The sequence below is a fragment of the Eschrichtius robustus genome, chromosome 5 (assembly GCF_028021215.1).
Source record: "Eschrichtius robustus isolate mEscRob2 chromosome 5, mEscRob2.pri, whole genome shotgun sequence".
Classification (NCBI taxonomy): domain Eukaryota; kingdom Metazoa; phylum Chordata; class Mammalia; order Artiodactyla; family Eschrichtiidae; genus Eschrichtius; species Eschrichtius robustus.
The window spans coordinates 37,863,249-37,881,400 of record NC_090828.1 but is presented as its reverse complement, the minus strand read 5'-3'; the positions used below and the strand labels follow the sequence as shown (position 1 = coordinate 37,881,400).

The 18,152-nt window shown below is 36.0% G+C and overlaps 1 protein-coding gene across 1 annotated transcript in view; it reads right to left on the bottom strand.

Annotated features, from left to right (window-relative positions):
* The window catches only part of BOLL (boule homolog, RNA binding protein), a 30,781-nt gene extending 14,525 nt beyond the window's left edge, over positions 1 to 16,256 (bottom strand). The window contains exons 1-6 of the mRNA XM_068543842.1: positions 16,236 to 16,256; positions 12,394 to 12,537; positions 9,763 to 9,854; positions 7,630 to 7,684; positions 6,317 to 6,392; positions 2,680 to 2,807 (exon numbers count right to left, since the gene is read on the bottom strand). Coding sequence (XP_068399943.1) covers positions 2,680 to 2,807; positions 6,317 to 6,392; positions 7,630 to 7,684; positions 9,763 to 9,854; positions 12,394 to 12,537; positions 16,236 to 16,256 — 516 coding nt within the window. The remainder of the gene's footprint in view (positions 1 to 2,679; positions 2,808 to 6,316; positions 6,393 to 7,629; positions 7,685 to 9,762; positions 9,855 to 12,393; positions 12,538 to 16,235) is intronic.
* Positions 16,257 to 18,152: the final 1,896 nt, after the last annotated feature.

The following is an 18,152-nucleotide window of genomic DNA, read 5'->3' as shown; positions in this document are numbered from 1 at the left end:
AACTTAAAAATAGAGTCAGAATTTTCTAATAGAAAGTAAGTTTTATTTGATTGGCTAATTTTATTTGGTTGACTAGTTTTGTTAACTGAATTATAGAGCAGGCATTTTCCATTCTTTTTTTCTTTTTTTTATTGCGAGATATTTGACATACGACATTATGCTAGTTTCAGGTGCATAATATAATGATTATATATATATATATATATATATAAAAAGAATGAAATGATAACCACAGTGAGTCTAGTTAACATCCATCACTACATGTAGGACATTTTCCAGTCTTAAATGTAATCTATAGCTACAGACTTTTATAAAATATATATCTAAAGCAAACCTACAATATATAATATGTCTAAACTATTTAAAATTATGGTAAATTTCAGATTTCAACTTAAAAATGAGAGTATTCATAATTTTTCAAAAAAATTTTAGATATATAAGCAAAAAACTTTGAAGATCACTGTCCTAGACAAACTCTCACACAATACATACAAAATCTAGATGTTCAATGTAGTCTGCTTAAAAAAATTTTATACTCTATTATTTATTTACTCTTATGCAACTTGCAACTTTTCTAAATAGGGTAATGTATTATAGCAAATAACTGTATTTATTGTATTTATATATTCAATATATTATAATCATAAACAATATATTAGTTATATTTATAGAATTATATTCATACATATATATATTTCACTCTCAGACCTACTAAATGTAGATCTGTAGGGGTTGGTTCTGCCCATTTTTAAAAATTTTTGAATTTTATTTTATTTTTTTTTTATACAGCAGGTTCTTATTAGTCATCAATTTTATACACATCAGTGTATACATGTCAATCCCAATCGCCTAATTCAGCACACCACCATCCCCACCCCCCCGTGGCTTTCCCCTCTTGGTGTCCATACGTTTGTTCTCTACATCTGTGTCTCTATTTCTGCCCTGCAAACCGGTTCATCTGTACCATTTTTCTAGGTTCCACATACATGCGTTAACATACAATATTTGTTTTTCTCTTTCTGACTTACTTCACTCTGTATGACAGTCTCTAGATCCATCCACGTCTCAACAAATGACTCAATTTCGTTCCTTTTTATGGCTGAGTAATATTCCATTGTATATATGTACCACATCTTCTTTATCCATTCGTCTGTTGATGGGCATTTAGGTTGCTTCCATGACCTGGCTATTGTAAATAGTGCTGCAAGGAACATTGGGGTGCATGTGTCTTTTTGAATTATGGTTTTCTCCAGGTATATGCCCAGTAGTGGGATTGCTGGATCATATGGTAATTTTATTTTTAGTTTTTTAAGGAACCTCCATACTGTTCTCCATAGTGGCTGTAACAATTTACATTCCCACCAACAGTGCAAGACGGCACCCTTTTCTCCACACCCTCTCCAGCATTTGTTGTTTGTAGATTTTCTGATGATGCCCATTCTAACTGGTGTGAGGTGATACCTCATTGTAGTTTTGATTTGCACTTCTCTAATAATTAGTGATGTTGAGCAGCTTTTCATCTGCTTCTTGGCCATCTGTATGTCTTTTTTGGAGAAATGTCTCTTTAGGTCTTCTGCTCATTTTTGTTCAGGAAAAAAACAAACAGAACTCCACACGTGATTCTCTGAACTTGTGGAATATGACCATAGAACATACCCCAAGAAAGCTCCAAACGGATTAAAGAGTTAAGTATGAAGTGAAATGAAATCATGGAATAACTAGCAGAAAGTAAATCTGAGTAGTTATCAGATCTCTAGTGGGGCAAAATTTTAAGTGATGAAGTAAAATGAAAAAATCAATTGATTCAGTTATAAAACTTTTAAACTCAGAAAGAATGAAAAAGATTAAATAATACTGTATAAAATTTATATATAAAATGATGAAGTTTTGATTCTACATTAAGTCATGCAAATTGATTAGAATAAAAAATAGGACCTCGATGGTTAAATTTTAAAAAATCATAAGCAATTTACAAAGAGTACATGCAATTTCAAAACTGCATTGAAAATACTTCATCTTACTAAATTTTTTTATTGACGTATAGTTGATTTACAATGTTGTGTTAGTTTCAGGTGTACAGCAAAGTGATTCAGTTATGCATATATATATATAACTGTTTTTTCTGAATCTTGTCCCTTATAGGTTATTACAAAATACTGAGTATAGTTTCCTCAATGTAGTCTTGCTTGTAGAAAAAACTTACAATGTCCATCAATAGGGGAATATACACTCATACAATGGAATATTATAAAAAATTTAAATGAACTAGATATGCTAGGATCAACATGGTTTAATCTCAAAAACATAATGATGACTAGGAAAACAGCTTATTTATATAGTGTTTAAAAACTGCCTAAAGCAATACTATGTATCTATTGTTTAAGGATATCTACATTTGTAGTAAAAACATGTAAAATGGACAGAAAAGATACTCTGATTAACCTCTAAGGAGGAAAAGAGGGTAAGATAATTGGGGCAAGGAGACTTTACTTGAATTTGTTATATTTTATTCCCCCTATTAAAAGAACTTAAGTAAATATGGTAAAATGTTAACCTCTATTAAATTTGAGTGGTAGCTACATGGCTGTTATTATTTGTAATTGTCTGTGGTTGAAATATTTCAGAAATAAAAAATTTAATAGTAATAGATGGAAACCCTACTAAAACGAAATTACTTACAGGCCAAGGTGGTGGGACAGAAGCTACCTCTGGAGTATGAAAATAAGCAACACCATTATGATAAGTGTAAGGATATCCAGTTGAAGTTGTTAGATACATTGTTCCAGCTGCTGGCATTATACTGGAACCTAAAACAAAGTGTAAATAGTAATAATTGAAATGTTCAGTTTAACATTTAAAAATGTAATTTCTGAACAATGGAAAATGTTTATCTTAACACATATATATAGCTACAGTAAAAATTGAATGTTATAAGTTCTTTAAAAAATTCCATATGTTAAAGTATCTTTGAAATATATATTTTCAAACTCACTACCTTAGAGCTTTTGTTAGCTTAAGGTAAATGAAAGAAAAAGAAACAAGTTTGATAAGGAATACTAAAAATTCACCAATTCAGATTTTAATACTAGTATAATGAAACACAAAACTTAACAATTGAGATTATTATCAGCAAAGTCATTATTTTTACAAATATTAATTTCACATAATTTAGAGTTTCCTGAAGACTATAGACACTGTAGTGAAGTTCCTAAGATCTTAGTAAGACTGTCTATTTGTAAAAGGCCAAAGAAGATGGAGGCAGTGAAATTAGACAAAATTCTACTTTCCTCAAGACACTTGTTCCACCTTACAAATTCTTTGGATCTACTATCAGCAAGCACTCACTCATGCTATGACTATATTTTATTCTCTAGTCTCCCTTTGCTACAACTGCTGCTATTACAAACATGACCACAGACCTTTATGTTGCTAATTTTGGGTCCTCATCTCTTTTCCCAGGTGAAAGTTATATATACCCCTCTCCCCAAAATTAAAAAAAAATTTTTTGTCAGGAGACTTTAAAAATTTTATATGCCAAGTTAGATTTAAGTACTTGACCAACAGGTTATGTAAATTACTGAACTGGCAATCCTCCTTCCACTATACTAGTGCTTCTCAAAATTTAAAATTCATTATAATAACCTAGGCAGCTTATTAAAATACAAATTCCAGGTCTTTCAAGAGATTTTGATTCAGGAGGCCTGGGATAGGGCCTGAGGAACTGCATTTTGACAGATTCCAAGTGAACTGTTGGTGGCTGCAAACCACACTGTAAGCAGCACTGGCCTGCCACTCTAAATAGCACTACTACTTCTCAGCTTTTATATTTTCACCACATTTCATCTAGTATTGTTATAGCATATTTTAGTGGTTCTTAATCCAATGCTTTTGAGAATCTGATGAAAGCCACAGACCCTTTTCTCAAAAATACATATATTCAAACAAAATTTTGCACACAATTCAGAAGGTCCATGGATTTCCCTCCAAAGATCATCAAGGAACCACAGGTTTATCTGTTAAATAAATAAATTTTGAGTGATTACTATTACAAGGCATTAAACTAGGCCCTAGTGATAGAGCCAAAATGAAAAAGAAAAAAATTGGGCATGCCATGGCCTCTATCTTCATAGAAGTTAGGTTCTGGTAAGGAAGATAGTCATTAGCTAATTACGCAATTAATTAAATACAATTTTGATAAAGACATGAAGAGGTAGTATAGGGTACAATGGTGAACATTTCAAATATATATATGTATATATGTAGCATCTGTGAGGAAATGACATTTGTTTTGGGCTGAGCTTTAAAGAATGAATGGGATGGCAAAGATCATTCTAGGTAAAGAAAATAGTATATCAGGAATATGGTTATGTTCTGAAACTGAGGGAAGGCTAGATGGCTAAAGCGTGGAAAGAAAAGAGAAGAACAGCTCGAAATAAGCAGAGAATAACATGATAAGATGTGCACGTCTGAAAGATCACTCTGGCTGCCTTGTGTGTGATAGGTTGGAAGGCAGCATGACTGGATTCAGAGAGACAAGTTAGGAGGCTTTCTAGAAATTAAGGCAAGCAAAGTGGGTAGCTGGGTCTAGAATATTGGTAATGGAGATGGAAAAGAAGTGATAGATTTGAAAAAAAATGAGATAAGAATCCCTTATATTTTGTAAATAAATCTTTAATACTTATTCTTTCTTTGTAGTAAAGTAAAAAGAGCTTTGGAGTCAAACTGTCCTGGATTTGAAGGCTAATGCTACCATGTGGTTAAGTTATTTAACCCCATACTTCTCAAATTTGGGCCTAGCATGGTTACGTCACAAAATATGAAAAGGCACAGGCTGAACACGGTGATCTTCTTACAGAATCAGTCTTATTCAAACAATTATTTTTAGGAAACATTTTAATAAACAATACAGTGTTATAGAACAGAATCCAAAGTGTGCATGAAGTTTTACATAAGGCATGAGACTTTAAAGAAAATTAAAGAATTTAAAGAAAATTTATAATTCTGGTATGATGCCATTGGGTTAAGACCCACAGCATGCCCAGATTAACTCTCCTCTACATTTAAGATTATTTCAGCAGAAATGTTTCTAAAACAATGACTTTACCTTTCTAAGCTGAATTTTCTATTTACAAAAATAGAACTAATAATACCTCACAGATTGCTGTAAAGATTAAATGAAATAAATGAAAACCCATAACATTGACCCTTGCGCTGAATAGTTCTTAAATAACTATTCATCTGTTTGAAAGCATTCAGCATAGTGCTGATTTATGTTCTATTTTTAGCAACTTGTGGGTCATAATATGAACATTACTAGTTATTCCTACTGATGGTGATAATGGGCTAAAGAACTGTTATTACATGTTATAGCTTAACTCTTGCAACGAACAATAGTAGTCTGAAAATATTCAGCATTCTGCCATATTTACTGCATTCCATTTTGGAGTATCAGCTTACTAAGGACACTTCAGTTATCTTCTAAATTAACAAATACTAAGTCAAAATTAAACTTGATATCTGTTAACTTCTAAGTCAAGAACAGAACAGTCCAAATGAGCACAATCTATTAATTTGTTAACAGATGTACAATATCCACCTAATGTTTTAAACATCCCAGCAGACACTAGGACACAGCTAAGGAAGAATAAAAAATTGAGTTACAAATTTTATGCAAAGTTTCTCCTTCTAGCCAAAGATTCTGTTGGAGATTTTAATAAATATTATAGGTAAAATTTAACTGTAAAGATGTCTAACTTGATAAATGGGAAGAGTGAGGAAAAAAAGAGTAGAGTCGAAAGCATTACCAAAATTTGAGGAAGGCATCTAACTTAGCCAATTCCTAAAGCTTTAGGGATTGTTTCCTCTGTTAATTATGATACATGTGGTTGGGTTACAGTACGTACCATACACCCAGAGTTTCTGATATTCGTTCTATATTTTCACTTTCTGTAATTTTACTCTAATTTTAAGTTACTTTGTTAATTAGAAAATTTTCTAAATAGTAATTAACTACTTTTAATTTCTTTTGTAATTTTAAACTATATTTTTATCATAAAAGATTTTTCCTTTAAAGATGTAACTATATAGAATATAGTTAAACATCATTATTTATATAAATTTTGCCTAGCCCCCCCACCCTGAAAACTAATATATTTTAATTTGTGGTAAGAAATATTCATTTGACCACCAACTTCACTAAATTTACTTTATTAAATGAAAGAAAGCTGATATTTTAATGAAGTTCTATTAAAAGTCTAATATTTCAAAAACGAACCATGCAAAAATATTGAAAAATACATTAGTTCTCAATACATACGAGGGATCCCTACTTGTTGTTTTCTTATTGCTGGACCAATGTTCAGTTTCTTATCCTTGTAATTAAGTTTTTCAGCCTAAAATAAGAAAAAATAAATTATTTTATTATCATTCTTTGAAAGTGGCAAGGCATAGTGGAAAGGGCAAAGTCTTTGGATTTAAATAGATCTGGGTGTGAATCTTGGTTCCAATGCTCTGACCCTAATTCCTCATCTGGCGATTTACTAGTTATTAGTGTATGTGAGCAGAGAAGTGAAAAATCTGAGTCACCTTACACACATGGTCCCAGCTAAGGTCAAACAGGGTGAGACTCTGTATTCTTTTTCCATCTTTTATACTGTAAACAATTGTCCTTTTCATGTTCTATTTAGTGTCATGTTTTTCACATTTTTGTGCCTTATGTTGGTATTTTTGCTATTTAAAATGGCCCTCAAGTGTAGTGCTGAAGTGCTTGCTAGTGTTCTTAAGTGCAAAAAGACTGTCATGTGCCTTAATGGAGAAAATATGTGCTAGCTGGGTTTAATTCAGGCATGAGTTATAGTGCTGTTGGCCACGAGTTCAGTGTTAATGAATCAAAAATATAAATTAAATATAATATCTTTAAACAGAAGCACACATAAGACAAAGTTACGTATTGATTGGCTGATGAAAATATTGTGTGCAGAAGCTTGTGGGAACCTAGCCCTGTATTCTTCTAGGTGCAGCACTTCAATATTTGCTAATTCAGTGTTCGTGGTGATTTTATAGAACACACCACTACAAATAATGAGAATCGACTGCATATGACTTAAATACAATTTAAATAAAATTTTTTCCTAAAAAATTTAAATATTACACTTGCCAAATTTGAAGTTATTATATACTTAACTGCAGGCTATAGACTTTTTCTATGAATGCTCTTAGTTTTTATAAAGTTTTTCAGAGGAGGGAAATAATCTCAGATAACCTCACTCTAGGAATCTACATTTGTAGTGTTTTTTAGGAATTCAAAGTGCTATTAACACTTCAGGAAAGATACATCCTTAAATTCTTAGTTTAAGCAAATAAAGTGAAAAATTGTAACTTCACAACCATACTTACATAATTATTTGGAATTTGTTTTTCTGCAGATAAAGTTTCTCTTTAATCTTTTTTTTTTAATTCATTTTTTTGGAGACCAATGTCAATCTTAAGATGCAAAGAAGATAAAATTTTTTTTTTTTTAGCAATCAATCATTGTACTGGAACCCTACTATTATTAAATTAATACCTTAAAGAATTAGTTTCAAAGAAAGAAGTTCTAAAAATTAAGTTAAAAACACCAAAATATCTTACCTCTTGTAAAATTTTTTGTGCATCTTCTTGTGTTTCAAAAGTGACAAAGCCATACCTAAATAAATGCATTAATTATTATCTCAGAACATTACATTGGAATTATATTAAGATTAAAATTTTTTTTTTTTTTTTTTTTTTTTAAGAATGGGCCATTGCGGGGTACTTCCCTGGCAGTCCAGCGGTTAAGACTCTGCACTCCCAGTGCAGGGGGCATGGGTTTGATCCCTGGTCGGGGAACATCCCACATGCCTCAAGGCGCAGCCAAAAAAAGAAAAAAAACAAAAAAGAAAGAATGGGCCATGGTAGGAGTGAACATTTTTCCTTGGTGCACCAGTATGCAAAACTTAGGAGAATCATTCACAGCTTAACACTGTCACCTCCTCTTAAAGGGAGGGGCCTAAAAGAAAAAAAAAAAACCCCAGGGGATCTTGAAACAGTTTCAGACCTGAGCTGTAAGTAAGGCAGGAAAGCATGAGAGATTTGTATTCTGGTTTACAAATTGGGATGCAATAAATTTCAGTCCAGAGCAGTAATCTCCTTTTAAAATGACAGAAGTTTGGTTTAAATAGAAATCAAAGTAGAAAAAAAACCTTTAAAAATTTAAAAGTTTCAACATAATAAAATTTTTTATGTTGGTAAATGAGTATACAAACATATTATTTACTATTATCAGCATATATAAACTGATAATGCAACTATTAGTATATTTCCCAAATAAAATCAATTAAAAATATGTACAACCCAGACTTTATATCTGCTTTTTCATATATACTTGTTACCTTCAGAGTATAAATCATATGATCAAGACACAAATACACAATGTATGCCATGTCCAAAAAGCCAAAATAGGTAGAAAAAAAGGAATGAAAGAAATAAAAAGTATATCCCCCCAAAATGTAATCTCTATTTGGATAACTTAAGGAAACTCTTCTGAGTAGTGCTAAACTACTATTTTCCTCAATTCATAATTACTATTATGTAATTATGTATTGTGTAATTAGTAAACATTTACTGTTTTCTTCAATTCATAATTACTGTATTATATATGAATTTTCTTTTTCAACAAAGGAATTCTTTTTTTTCTATTTGCCCAAACATTAAACAATGGCTAAAGAAATATTTTTACGCTATTATTAGTTTTTTTTTTTTTTGGTAGAACACATATACCACCCAGTGGAAAAAAGCATAAAATACAGTCTACATTTCTATGTGTGTTTTTCAATGATTAAAAAATGTATATTACAAATTCTATTAAGCCAAATAAAAGAGGTACAATCTCACTTCATCCTAATATTGATTGTCAGTCTCAGGAAATATCTCATTTGTTTAAAAATAACCTTTGCAGGATCTCATCTCTTCCAAAGTGTCCACCTGTCATACTTACATGTAGTTTCCCACTAATATAATTTTCCTTCCACCTTATTGGTCCCTTCTTTTATGCCTCTAAGTATGTATATATTGCCTTTTTTTCAAGAAAACAAACATAATCCTTCATCGATTTCTTTAACTTTGCAGTCAAACTTCTTAAGCGAGTACCCTATGCAAACTACCTTTTTCTTCTCTGGTATTTGGCTTTTGAATATACCAATCCACTGAAACAGCTCTAAGGGCACTAGACAGTACTAGACAAATCCTACTGCTTTTTTCCCTTAATTTTCATTCTCCTTGATTTGGCAATTAAAAATCATTCTCATTAAGAGTTATATTTCTCAGATTAGTCCCCTAATTAGGTCTTGGAGGCACAACCTATGGACATTCTTTTGTGTCAGCCTTTTTCAAGTAAAGTTCTCTCTAGTCTAAAGCAGGTATACAACTCCAAAAATATCAGATTCCGTTAGCTTCTGGTTCCTTGGCTACTGGACAACAGCTACTCGACATTAAGTGCTTATTACCTAACAATGAATGGTCCCTCAGCCTTTGTAATAACTTTCCAACAAGTTAAGGAATATTATAGTGTCACCATTCCTCCAAAATACACAAACACACACACACTGAAATCAAAAGGTAGGAGGAAAGAAGAAGGCATGAAACTCTCTTTTAAAAAATGGAACCAAAGTAAGTTAGTATACAAAACCTAGTAATCCAATAAAAATACAATTGTCAATTCTATGTACTATCTATAGCGATACTAACCCTTTGGACACTCCAGCTCTGTCATTTACAATCTTCACTTCTTTTACAGACCCATACTGGGAAAAAAATTTTCTTAAATCATTTTCATGTGTCTAATGGTATAAAAAGAAAACACACAAAAACCATTTTAATTGATAAAAGATGAAACAACTCCTATGCTTGGTTTGGAGACACAAAAGGTAACATAAATAACAATATGGATATAAGAATGCCTCTCATCATAAAAACAGTGCATGAAACCACTAGGTTATTAAATCAATATGAAAACTTTGCTTTATGCAGAGTTGTTAATACTATGTTGTTAAAATATTACACCACAATAAAATATTTTAAGCTGAATTTTTAAAAAACTACAAAGAAGGCTCACTATTTAAAGGAATTCTTGTTCTCTAGTTAGCTAGTTTTTAATAAAATTGTACTAGGCATGGCTATAATTATACTAAGGGCATACTACTATTGGTTCTTGTGGTTCAGAGAGGCCCACAGTCATAGCAGTGGAACTAGGTTATGCTGGCCTATACCAGTCACTCTATTTTAATCAGCAGAGTCCCCAGGAAAAGTAAGGTCTTAGGAAGGAAATATATTTCCAAAAGTACCTGAACTCAATTTGTGATAACAACAGAGAGGCTACAAGATTTAAAGTTTTTAGATGCTTTATCTGTACTCAATATACATGTCAGCTAAATACAGACATTATGATGATATGCAAAAAAAATTGAGTCATAATTAGATTATCATGTACAAGATGTCTACAAAGATGGTTTGGCATATCTGGTTTTAATTGAAATAGTCTCATAATAGACCCGTATCACCTTTCTCTAGAGTATTCACACTAAATTCATTGCAATTTCATTTTCTGGTTCAGCTATAAGTGTTTGCCCCCAAGAGGAACTTTAAATATCCATAGAAAAAATTTTTCTTTATATATCTAGGAAAAGACATGCCTATCACCAGAGCAATATTTCTTGAGTTCCACTGCTACCTCACTACTTACTGGTTTTTAGTTGGTAACCTAAAGCCTGCTAAACTGGATGATGACAAATACTGAGTTAATCTGAGAATAACTGACTGCCTCATTTCAATAACCACAAAATGGAATCAACGTCAGAATAAGGTTTCTGTTAGAGACTTGAAAACAAATTAATTCAAACTATTCTCTGATAGAAAAATCACTAGCTCAAATTTTGCAGCTCCATTTCTTTGCTGAAAAGTAAGGAGATTAAAAGTCAAGATGATTAAATATTAAAAGGGATGGGCTGTAGGGTTCTAAAAAGAAGAATTTTAAAAAGTTTGAGACTGCTTGCTACTATGGTAAACTATTTCCTTGCTGGAAATTACCTATGGTTTTGCGAAAGGTATAAGTATGAGGGAGAGAACCCTAGCAGTTATGTTAAAGCTATGACTGTACTGTAATAATGGCCCCCAAAGTTCATATTGTAGCTGATTGGCTTCAATAAAAACCTACACTAACCTAGCCATATAAATTATTACATTTATTGATTATTTATTTAAAAATATACTAAGCTAATATAATATAAATTCTGAACAAGAATATTCAACTTGAATATGTATGGTCAGCTATTAATATTTTCTACAGAAACAGAAAATTTTTTTAAAAATAAGCATTTCATAAGAAATTATTTTCCTTAATTTATTTTTAGTGAACCAATCACATACTTGCTTAAGACTCACAGTTTTGACAAATACATCAAGTGTAACATTTATCTTGAGCAGGAAAAAAGTAATTCCATACAAATTGTGAGAGATTGATCATTGGAAAATAGCGAGTATTAAATGTCAAATATCATATCCTAATTGCACAAGTTTTTTTTTTTTATTAAGACAACTCTCCCTGAAATTTCCAGTACGTAATATGGAAGCTTGGAAATCCTTCGATATATCCACTTGGAAGTAAGAGTGCTCCTAAATTATCTATGCTTGCCTTTCCTGCAGGTGTTTAACTACCACCTCCCACATGGGGGTGCTGCAAAACATCTCACAAAACTATGCCTCTCTGAAAGAGTGAAATGGCTGATCACATTATTTAAACATATTACTGTTAAAATGCTTTATTCTAAGACACAGGCCTTTTTTAGTGATCAAATTCTAAACTAGGTGATAGAAAGCAACCTGCAAAAGACAGAAGTTTAGGAAGTTACTCAGGAGCCTAAGATGAAAGTTGGGATAAAGAAACAGGATTTCATAAAAATGCTGTGTTTTTGTTTTCTTTTTCCTTAATTGAGTCTTCTTTTGAAAATTGTAATCACTCATTATTTGGGCTATTAGAGTAAAAAAGTATAATTAGTGTGATATGGTGAAATAAAGCATGTGGAGATATGAGTCAGAAAAATAGAATTCTAGTTTTCACTTTGTCACTAAGTAGCTAGGAGCCTATAGATATGTCAGTGAGCCTCAATTTCCTTGTATGTGAAATTGGACAATTACATATACTCTATTTAACCTACATTGTTGTTGAAAAGATTCTTTATATTAAGACAATTTGAAACCTACTAATCATTATGCAAATAGCAAATATGTTATTATTTTTAAAGTTGCAGGAAGAAACAATTTCTGAGAAATAAAACACTTCTAATACAAAGAATACACTACGTTGCATGCATAATTAGGTACCTTAAAGTCGATTCCTCCTACAAAGATGCGATTAGGGATCACTGTTCCATATCTCGGGGCACTCGTTGGGTTATTCAAAGGCACAGGTGACACAGGATTAGGGGATGGAGATAATGAATCTGTTTGCGTCTGATTTGATGTTTGCTGTAAAATAAAATTCTTTTAAACTCTTAGTACTGGGTATAAGTTTTGATGCAGGATGAAAGCATATATCCTTCAAAAAGATAAGTCATTGACACAATGTAGTATTTCAGACTTTAATTTTATGCTAATATTATGAAGATTATAATTAGAGCTAATAACTTTTGGGGGCAACAAAAATATAAGAAATGTAGAATTCATTCCTCTACAGAGACGATCTTAAATCTTAAATATATTATTTAAACATACATATGTTAGTTATTATTAACTGTACTATTTAAATATTATAAGCATTAAGGAAGAATATTAAACTCAAAAAGAAGTTTGAAAAAGAGAAGAGTAACCCTGGACAGCTAGGAGCTGGCCTGGCACAACCTACTAGGCCCTGGTGTTGTTAGGAGTTGGCCGGGAACTCACAGCTAGGCTGTGGTGTTCTCTTGTTAACAGAACACCAACATCGGGCAAGGCTCCTCTGTGATTGTGATGGATGAAGATAAAAACAAGACCACTCCATAATCATATCTGTACATTGACAAAAACAAAAGCATTGCCCAAACCACAAGAATGACCAAACGTCCTTCTATCCTGCCTGATAAGACCGCTCCTTCTTTATCAATCACAGCTTTAGCTTCAATCTGTTTTTCTTGTCTCCTAGGTAAGAATTAACAGACCCAATCATAGAATTACTCCCACTTCCTGACAACACGTATTTCAGAGTAAAGCCTTCTTCATTAAACCCTCTCTAAAAAGTGCTTAATATAAGCTTAAATCCTATAATAAGTTCTTCTAACACCTTCCTGCTGAGAGGCCGCATGGTGTATGTTCTTCCTTGTTGTTAATTCAGAAGATCCAACTTTAATAAACTGCAGGTGTATTTGTGGTGGTCTTTGGCTAAAGGGCATTGACAAGTAAACAGACTCTGACACAAGTTCACAGTTTTTCAACTCTAAAGTCAAATTTTTAAAATGCACTTGGCAATTGGAAAAGTGGACCGATTTTGTAAAAAAAAAAAAAAAAAAAATTGTGTATCTATAACTCACAGGCATAAATTTTCATACTAAAATTTTTTATACTAATTTTTTCTTTATGCTAAAGAATTGAGCTCATATTCATATGTTCACAATTCTAAGTCAGCGGACCTAATTTAGATTTTAACAAATATATATTAACATATACGCCTTTGCACAATGGCAAGATAGTAGACTCTTAAGGTGCATCTGAAAAAAAAACAAGGCTTGAGAATAGAATTTTAAAGAGAAACCAATTTAAGAACTTGCTAATTATTCTCCTTCTGGGAACACGAAACAGACTTTTGAGACCCTAAATGAGTGCTTCAAAAAGCTTGGAGTTAATGATTTAAATTCTCTGAGAAACAAATTCATGAAAATGAATTTCCAACTTAGATAATGGGGTTGTCCTTTTTCACATTTGCTCTCCTTTCACTTCATTGGCCAATAAAACCATAATCACTAACTTAATGTCTGCAAGATGTACAGAGAAATGACTAGGCCAGTAGTGACTATGGGGCTATAGGCTGGACCTTATGGGCTCTATTCTCCATCTAGTCTTAAGGGGGAAAAACACTCCCTAGTAAGGGAGTTCATAAAAACATCTCTTAAACCACAGAGTCATCGTATTTAATAATTGCTATGTTGTAGTTGCCAATTAAAAAAACTGGGAATCCTAACAGCATCCTCCCTGGGCATTTGGACGTTATTTGTAACTTCAGTCACTTTACTTGTAAGACATAGTGCCCAGACTGGATGATTCTGGGATGCTTAGTTTTACTTTTCAACTGTGGACTTGTATTGCTAGAGATAACAGAACAGCTCTGGTAGATACAATCTTTTCTCTCTGCCGGGTTACAGAATGTAGTCATTACCTATTTGCAAAGTTAAAAAAAAAATCAATCGTCATGAAATTCTCTTCTTAAAAACAAAATGAATTCAATGGATGAACTCTTTTGTTCCAAATTTGTTTAAATAAAAGTCAACTCCATTAGTTTTCATTAAGAGAGGAATGACGTGAATGGAAGAGAACAGAGTGCTTTATTTCCAATCTTGAGAAATCAGTTAAATGATACCAAGGAAGGAAAAACACGAACTTTTTACATACCACTCACTTCATTCTTCATTTTCTAAGACTCCTATTGTGGGTGCCAACTGTTTTATTTTTCTCCTTACCACTTACCAACATGTAATACCATGTAATTTATTTATTATGTTTGTTGTCTGTCTCTTTCCACTATAATGCAACGTTCAAGAAAGAGGAGGGTTTTGCCTGTTTTGTTCACCGCAGCATCTAAAGTAGGGACCATATATAGCACGTGTTCAATAAATATTTGTTGAACGAATGAATAAATGAGTAATTTCTTCCTGCTCACGATATGCCAACCCTTAGGTTGTGGGTGGGCTGAAGACTACAACATGAATAATAGCCTAGAAAATATTTTAATCTTGGTAGTAACAAGGCTCAGGTAGAGGCGATCTTTAAGTTCCTCAGAGAAGGTTAGCGATTCACTGAGTTAATTAAGAAAGCCTCAAATTCTGCTGGCAATAATTTTTCAAATGTATGAAAAGCACTTAGACTGGTGCTGTTTTGGGGTTAGCAGTAAGGGTCCTTAGTAAAACTTCTAGTACTAGTTTATTTAAAATTTCCTCCGAAGTAATGTGCCCCCACTGCCTCCTCCCCTCTAAAATTAACCTCGAAATCTATCATCTACTTCGCCAACAAAGACAACAGGAAAAGGGCGGGCTAACCGTCGCAGTTACGGCCTCCGTGCTCCTTCCCCTCCGAAGCCAGCAAGCTGAGGCGCTGGGGGAAATGGCTGAGGCGACAACTTCCTTGGGTTCTCTCGGGTCATCGTGAACTTGATCACTGCCTCGAGGATCCACTCCCTCCCCACCAAAGTGCGGGAGGGAAAAGAAGGCTAGCCAGCGAGAAATTCTGCCCTGCAAACCCGCCAGCAGCAGTGGCGGGAACCCTCAACGGCACCGACTTCGACGCCGGCCTAGTGTGCAGCCTGCCAGGCGAGCCTCGCGTGGCGCTCGCTGATTGGCTGCCGGCGGGCGCCGGGCGGGGCACGGCGGCACGTTGCCGCAGGTCCTCGGGCCTAAGAGGTCTCCCGCCCCTCCCCCGCCCGGCCCTGTCTGGCTTGGGCTCGCACCTGGTGCTAGAGGTTCCGGTCCGACCTGGGCACAGGTCCCCGCTACCCAGCCCCGCCCCCGCCCCTGGCCAGGTCTCTTGGGCCTTCTGGTCCCCGCTGACCAGTCGAGGAGAGGAGGCTTCAGCCGCCGGGGCAACGCCTCAGGGGGGCGGCTAGGCGGAGTCCGGTGGGAGTGAGCGTCAAAGACGCAGCGAGCCTAATTTTGGCGGGAAAGCTGTTTCTCTAGCGTGGACCCGGCCTGGTGCACAGGGCCCAGCCACCCACCCCCTCCCGGTCGCTGCCTAAGTCTCCCATCCCGTCTACACCCCGTCCAGGCCCGGTGGCCGCACCTTCCCGACCCTACGACACAACCCGACGGGGCCTGCAGGCGGGCCGCTCTTCGCGGCAGTCGATGGGGCTCCCTGACCACGTTACTTGCCGACAAAATCGCAGGCTCTAGACTCGCCCTTCCAGCCCCTCACAGACGGAGTCCACATTGCTCCTTCTCCCCACTACCCCGGGGCCCAGGACCCTGGGCCTTGACTGCCGTACTCACCGCCCCGGACTCGGTCTCCATCTTCCTCTCTGTTCTTCAAAAGCCAGGGGGAAAGGAACAGAAACCTAAAGTTTGAAAGCACCGTCACACCCAGGAAGCAATACCACGTTTCCCGACGGAGACTCTCTCCCCCTGGCGGCGACGGCGTTGGTGGCAGCTGCAGGGCCGCAGACTCGGACCCGGGGCCTGAACCTGCCACCCGGGGGGCGGGGAGGGGCTGACGGCGTCGCCTAGGGCGGCGGACGGCGGTGCGGGCGGGCGCCGCAAGCCGGGGAGGGGCGCGGGCGGGCGGGTTTCGGCGGTGGCCCGTGGTCGCCGAGCTGGGCCGTCTCAGGGGCAGAGAGTACAGCAGGTCGGGGCGGGCGTGGGGTGTGCGGAGCGAGGGCTCCCTTCTGGAGCCACTCGCGCCTGTTTTCGGACGGCTGGGGAGGAGAGAGCGAACGGTTATGCAGAGTTCCATGCACCGCACGCCTTTCACGCCTTTCCTTCTCCTCCCCTTTGGAGAAAAGTTGGCCTCTGGGACTCGTGGGTTTCGAGAGGTGGAGGTGACCTCAGGCTTTACTAAGGTGCAAGAAGCCTGTTGAGGGGCGACTTCGGAAGGCTGGTGCGGGGCAAGGAGGCCAGTTTGCTGAGTCAAAGTCTGACCCCCGGGGGCCTGACGCGCCAAACTCGGGGGCTCCGGAGAAGCCGCGGACGCCGCGCCGCACCTGTTGTCGCCGTCACTCATCCCAGCCGAGCGGGCGGGGCGGCGCGGGAGGCTTGTCCGGGGCCCGCCGCGCCGCGCCGCGCCGCGCCGTCCGGGCTCCGGCGCCCGCCCCAGGCCCGCGCCCACTGAGCACCGCCCGGTCGCCGCACAGCCTGGGGAGCCGGCCCGCGACAGAGCCATCCGCGCGCCCGAGGGGTGAAGACTGTGCCACTTGGCTGGAGTGGCTCTAGCCGCCTTGGGATCTCCTTTGGAAGAAGACTGCTTCGTAAAATATATTGCCAGAAGGTAGCTGCGATTTATGTACATATCTCGCCGATATCACATATTTTATGTATATAAAATATATAACCAAGTTCTAAATAATTACAACTAGTTTAACTTCTGTAATAATGATGATGATTATGGCTGCCATTTATCAAGGCCTTACTTTGGTGTCAGGCACAGTGCTTTACAATCAGTATCATTTAATCATTTCATTTTTACAGCAACCCTTCAAATAGACACTCCTGTTATCTTCATATTACAGGTGAGCAAATGGAGATTTGGAGGTTAAGTAATTTGGTCAAGGTCTAAAGCTATAGATGTAACCCTGGTGTCTCTCTGACAGCAGGTCATGATCTTAACCATTTTGACATATATTTTTAAAGAATTAACAGCAACGACTGTTAAAAGTTACATCAGTAATAACTTTCGTACTCTATTATAAAAGTTTGGTTTTTTTTTTTTTTTACTTTCAAGATAAATAGTTAAAAAGTATTATGTATTTAATTTTTAATCTGTTCAAACATTAGCTCTTCATATTATTTACCACAAATAAAATGGGAAACGTAATTATTTTCACTGAATACAGTTCAGCTAAAGCATCCTAAAAGTCATTATACATTTGTGCATACAATTTAAGCTCAATTTCTGAGGTTTTAGTTTCTTTGGAAACAGAGACTACAAACCTATTAAAACTAAAACTCATATTCCAGAGCAGAATAATTTTGCTGTTCAATACCATTAGAACCGATTTTCTTTGGGCATTTTTTTCCAGTAGTAATGATGGGTTTAAGTAGATATTACTGACATCTCTTTTGTCCAAGTCTTTTTTGACTAAAAACACTTATTTTTCAACACTGTATTCATCATACTAGGTGTTCAGTCTGTGACACACAAGTTAATCAACACAATTTAGGGAACACTGACTGTATTTCAAGACCTGTGTTGGG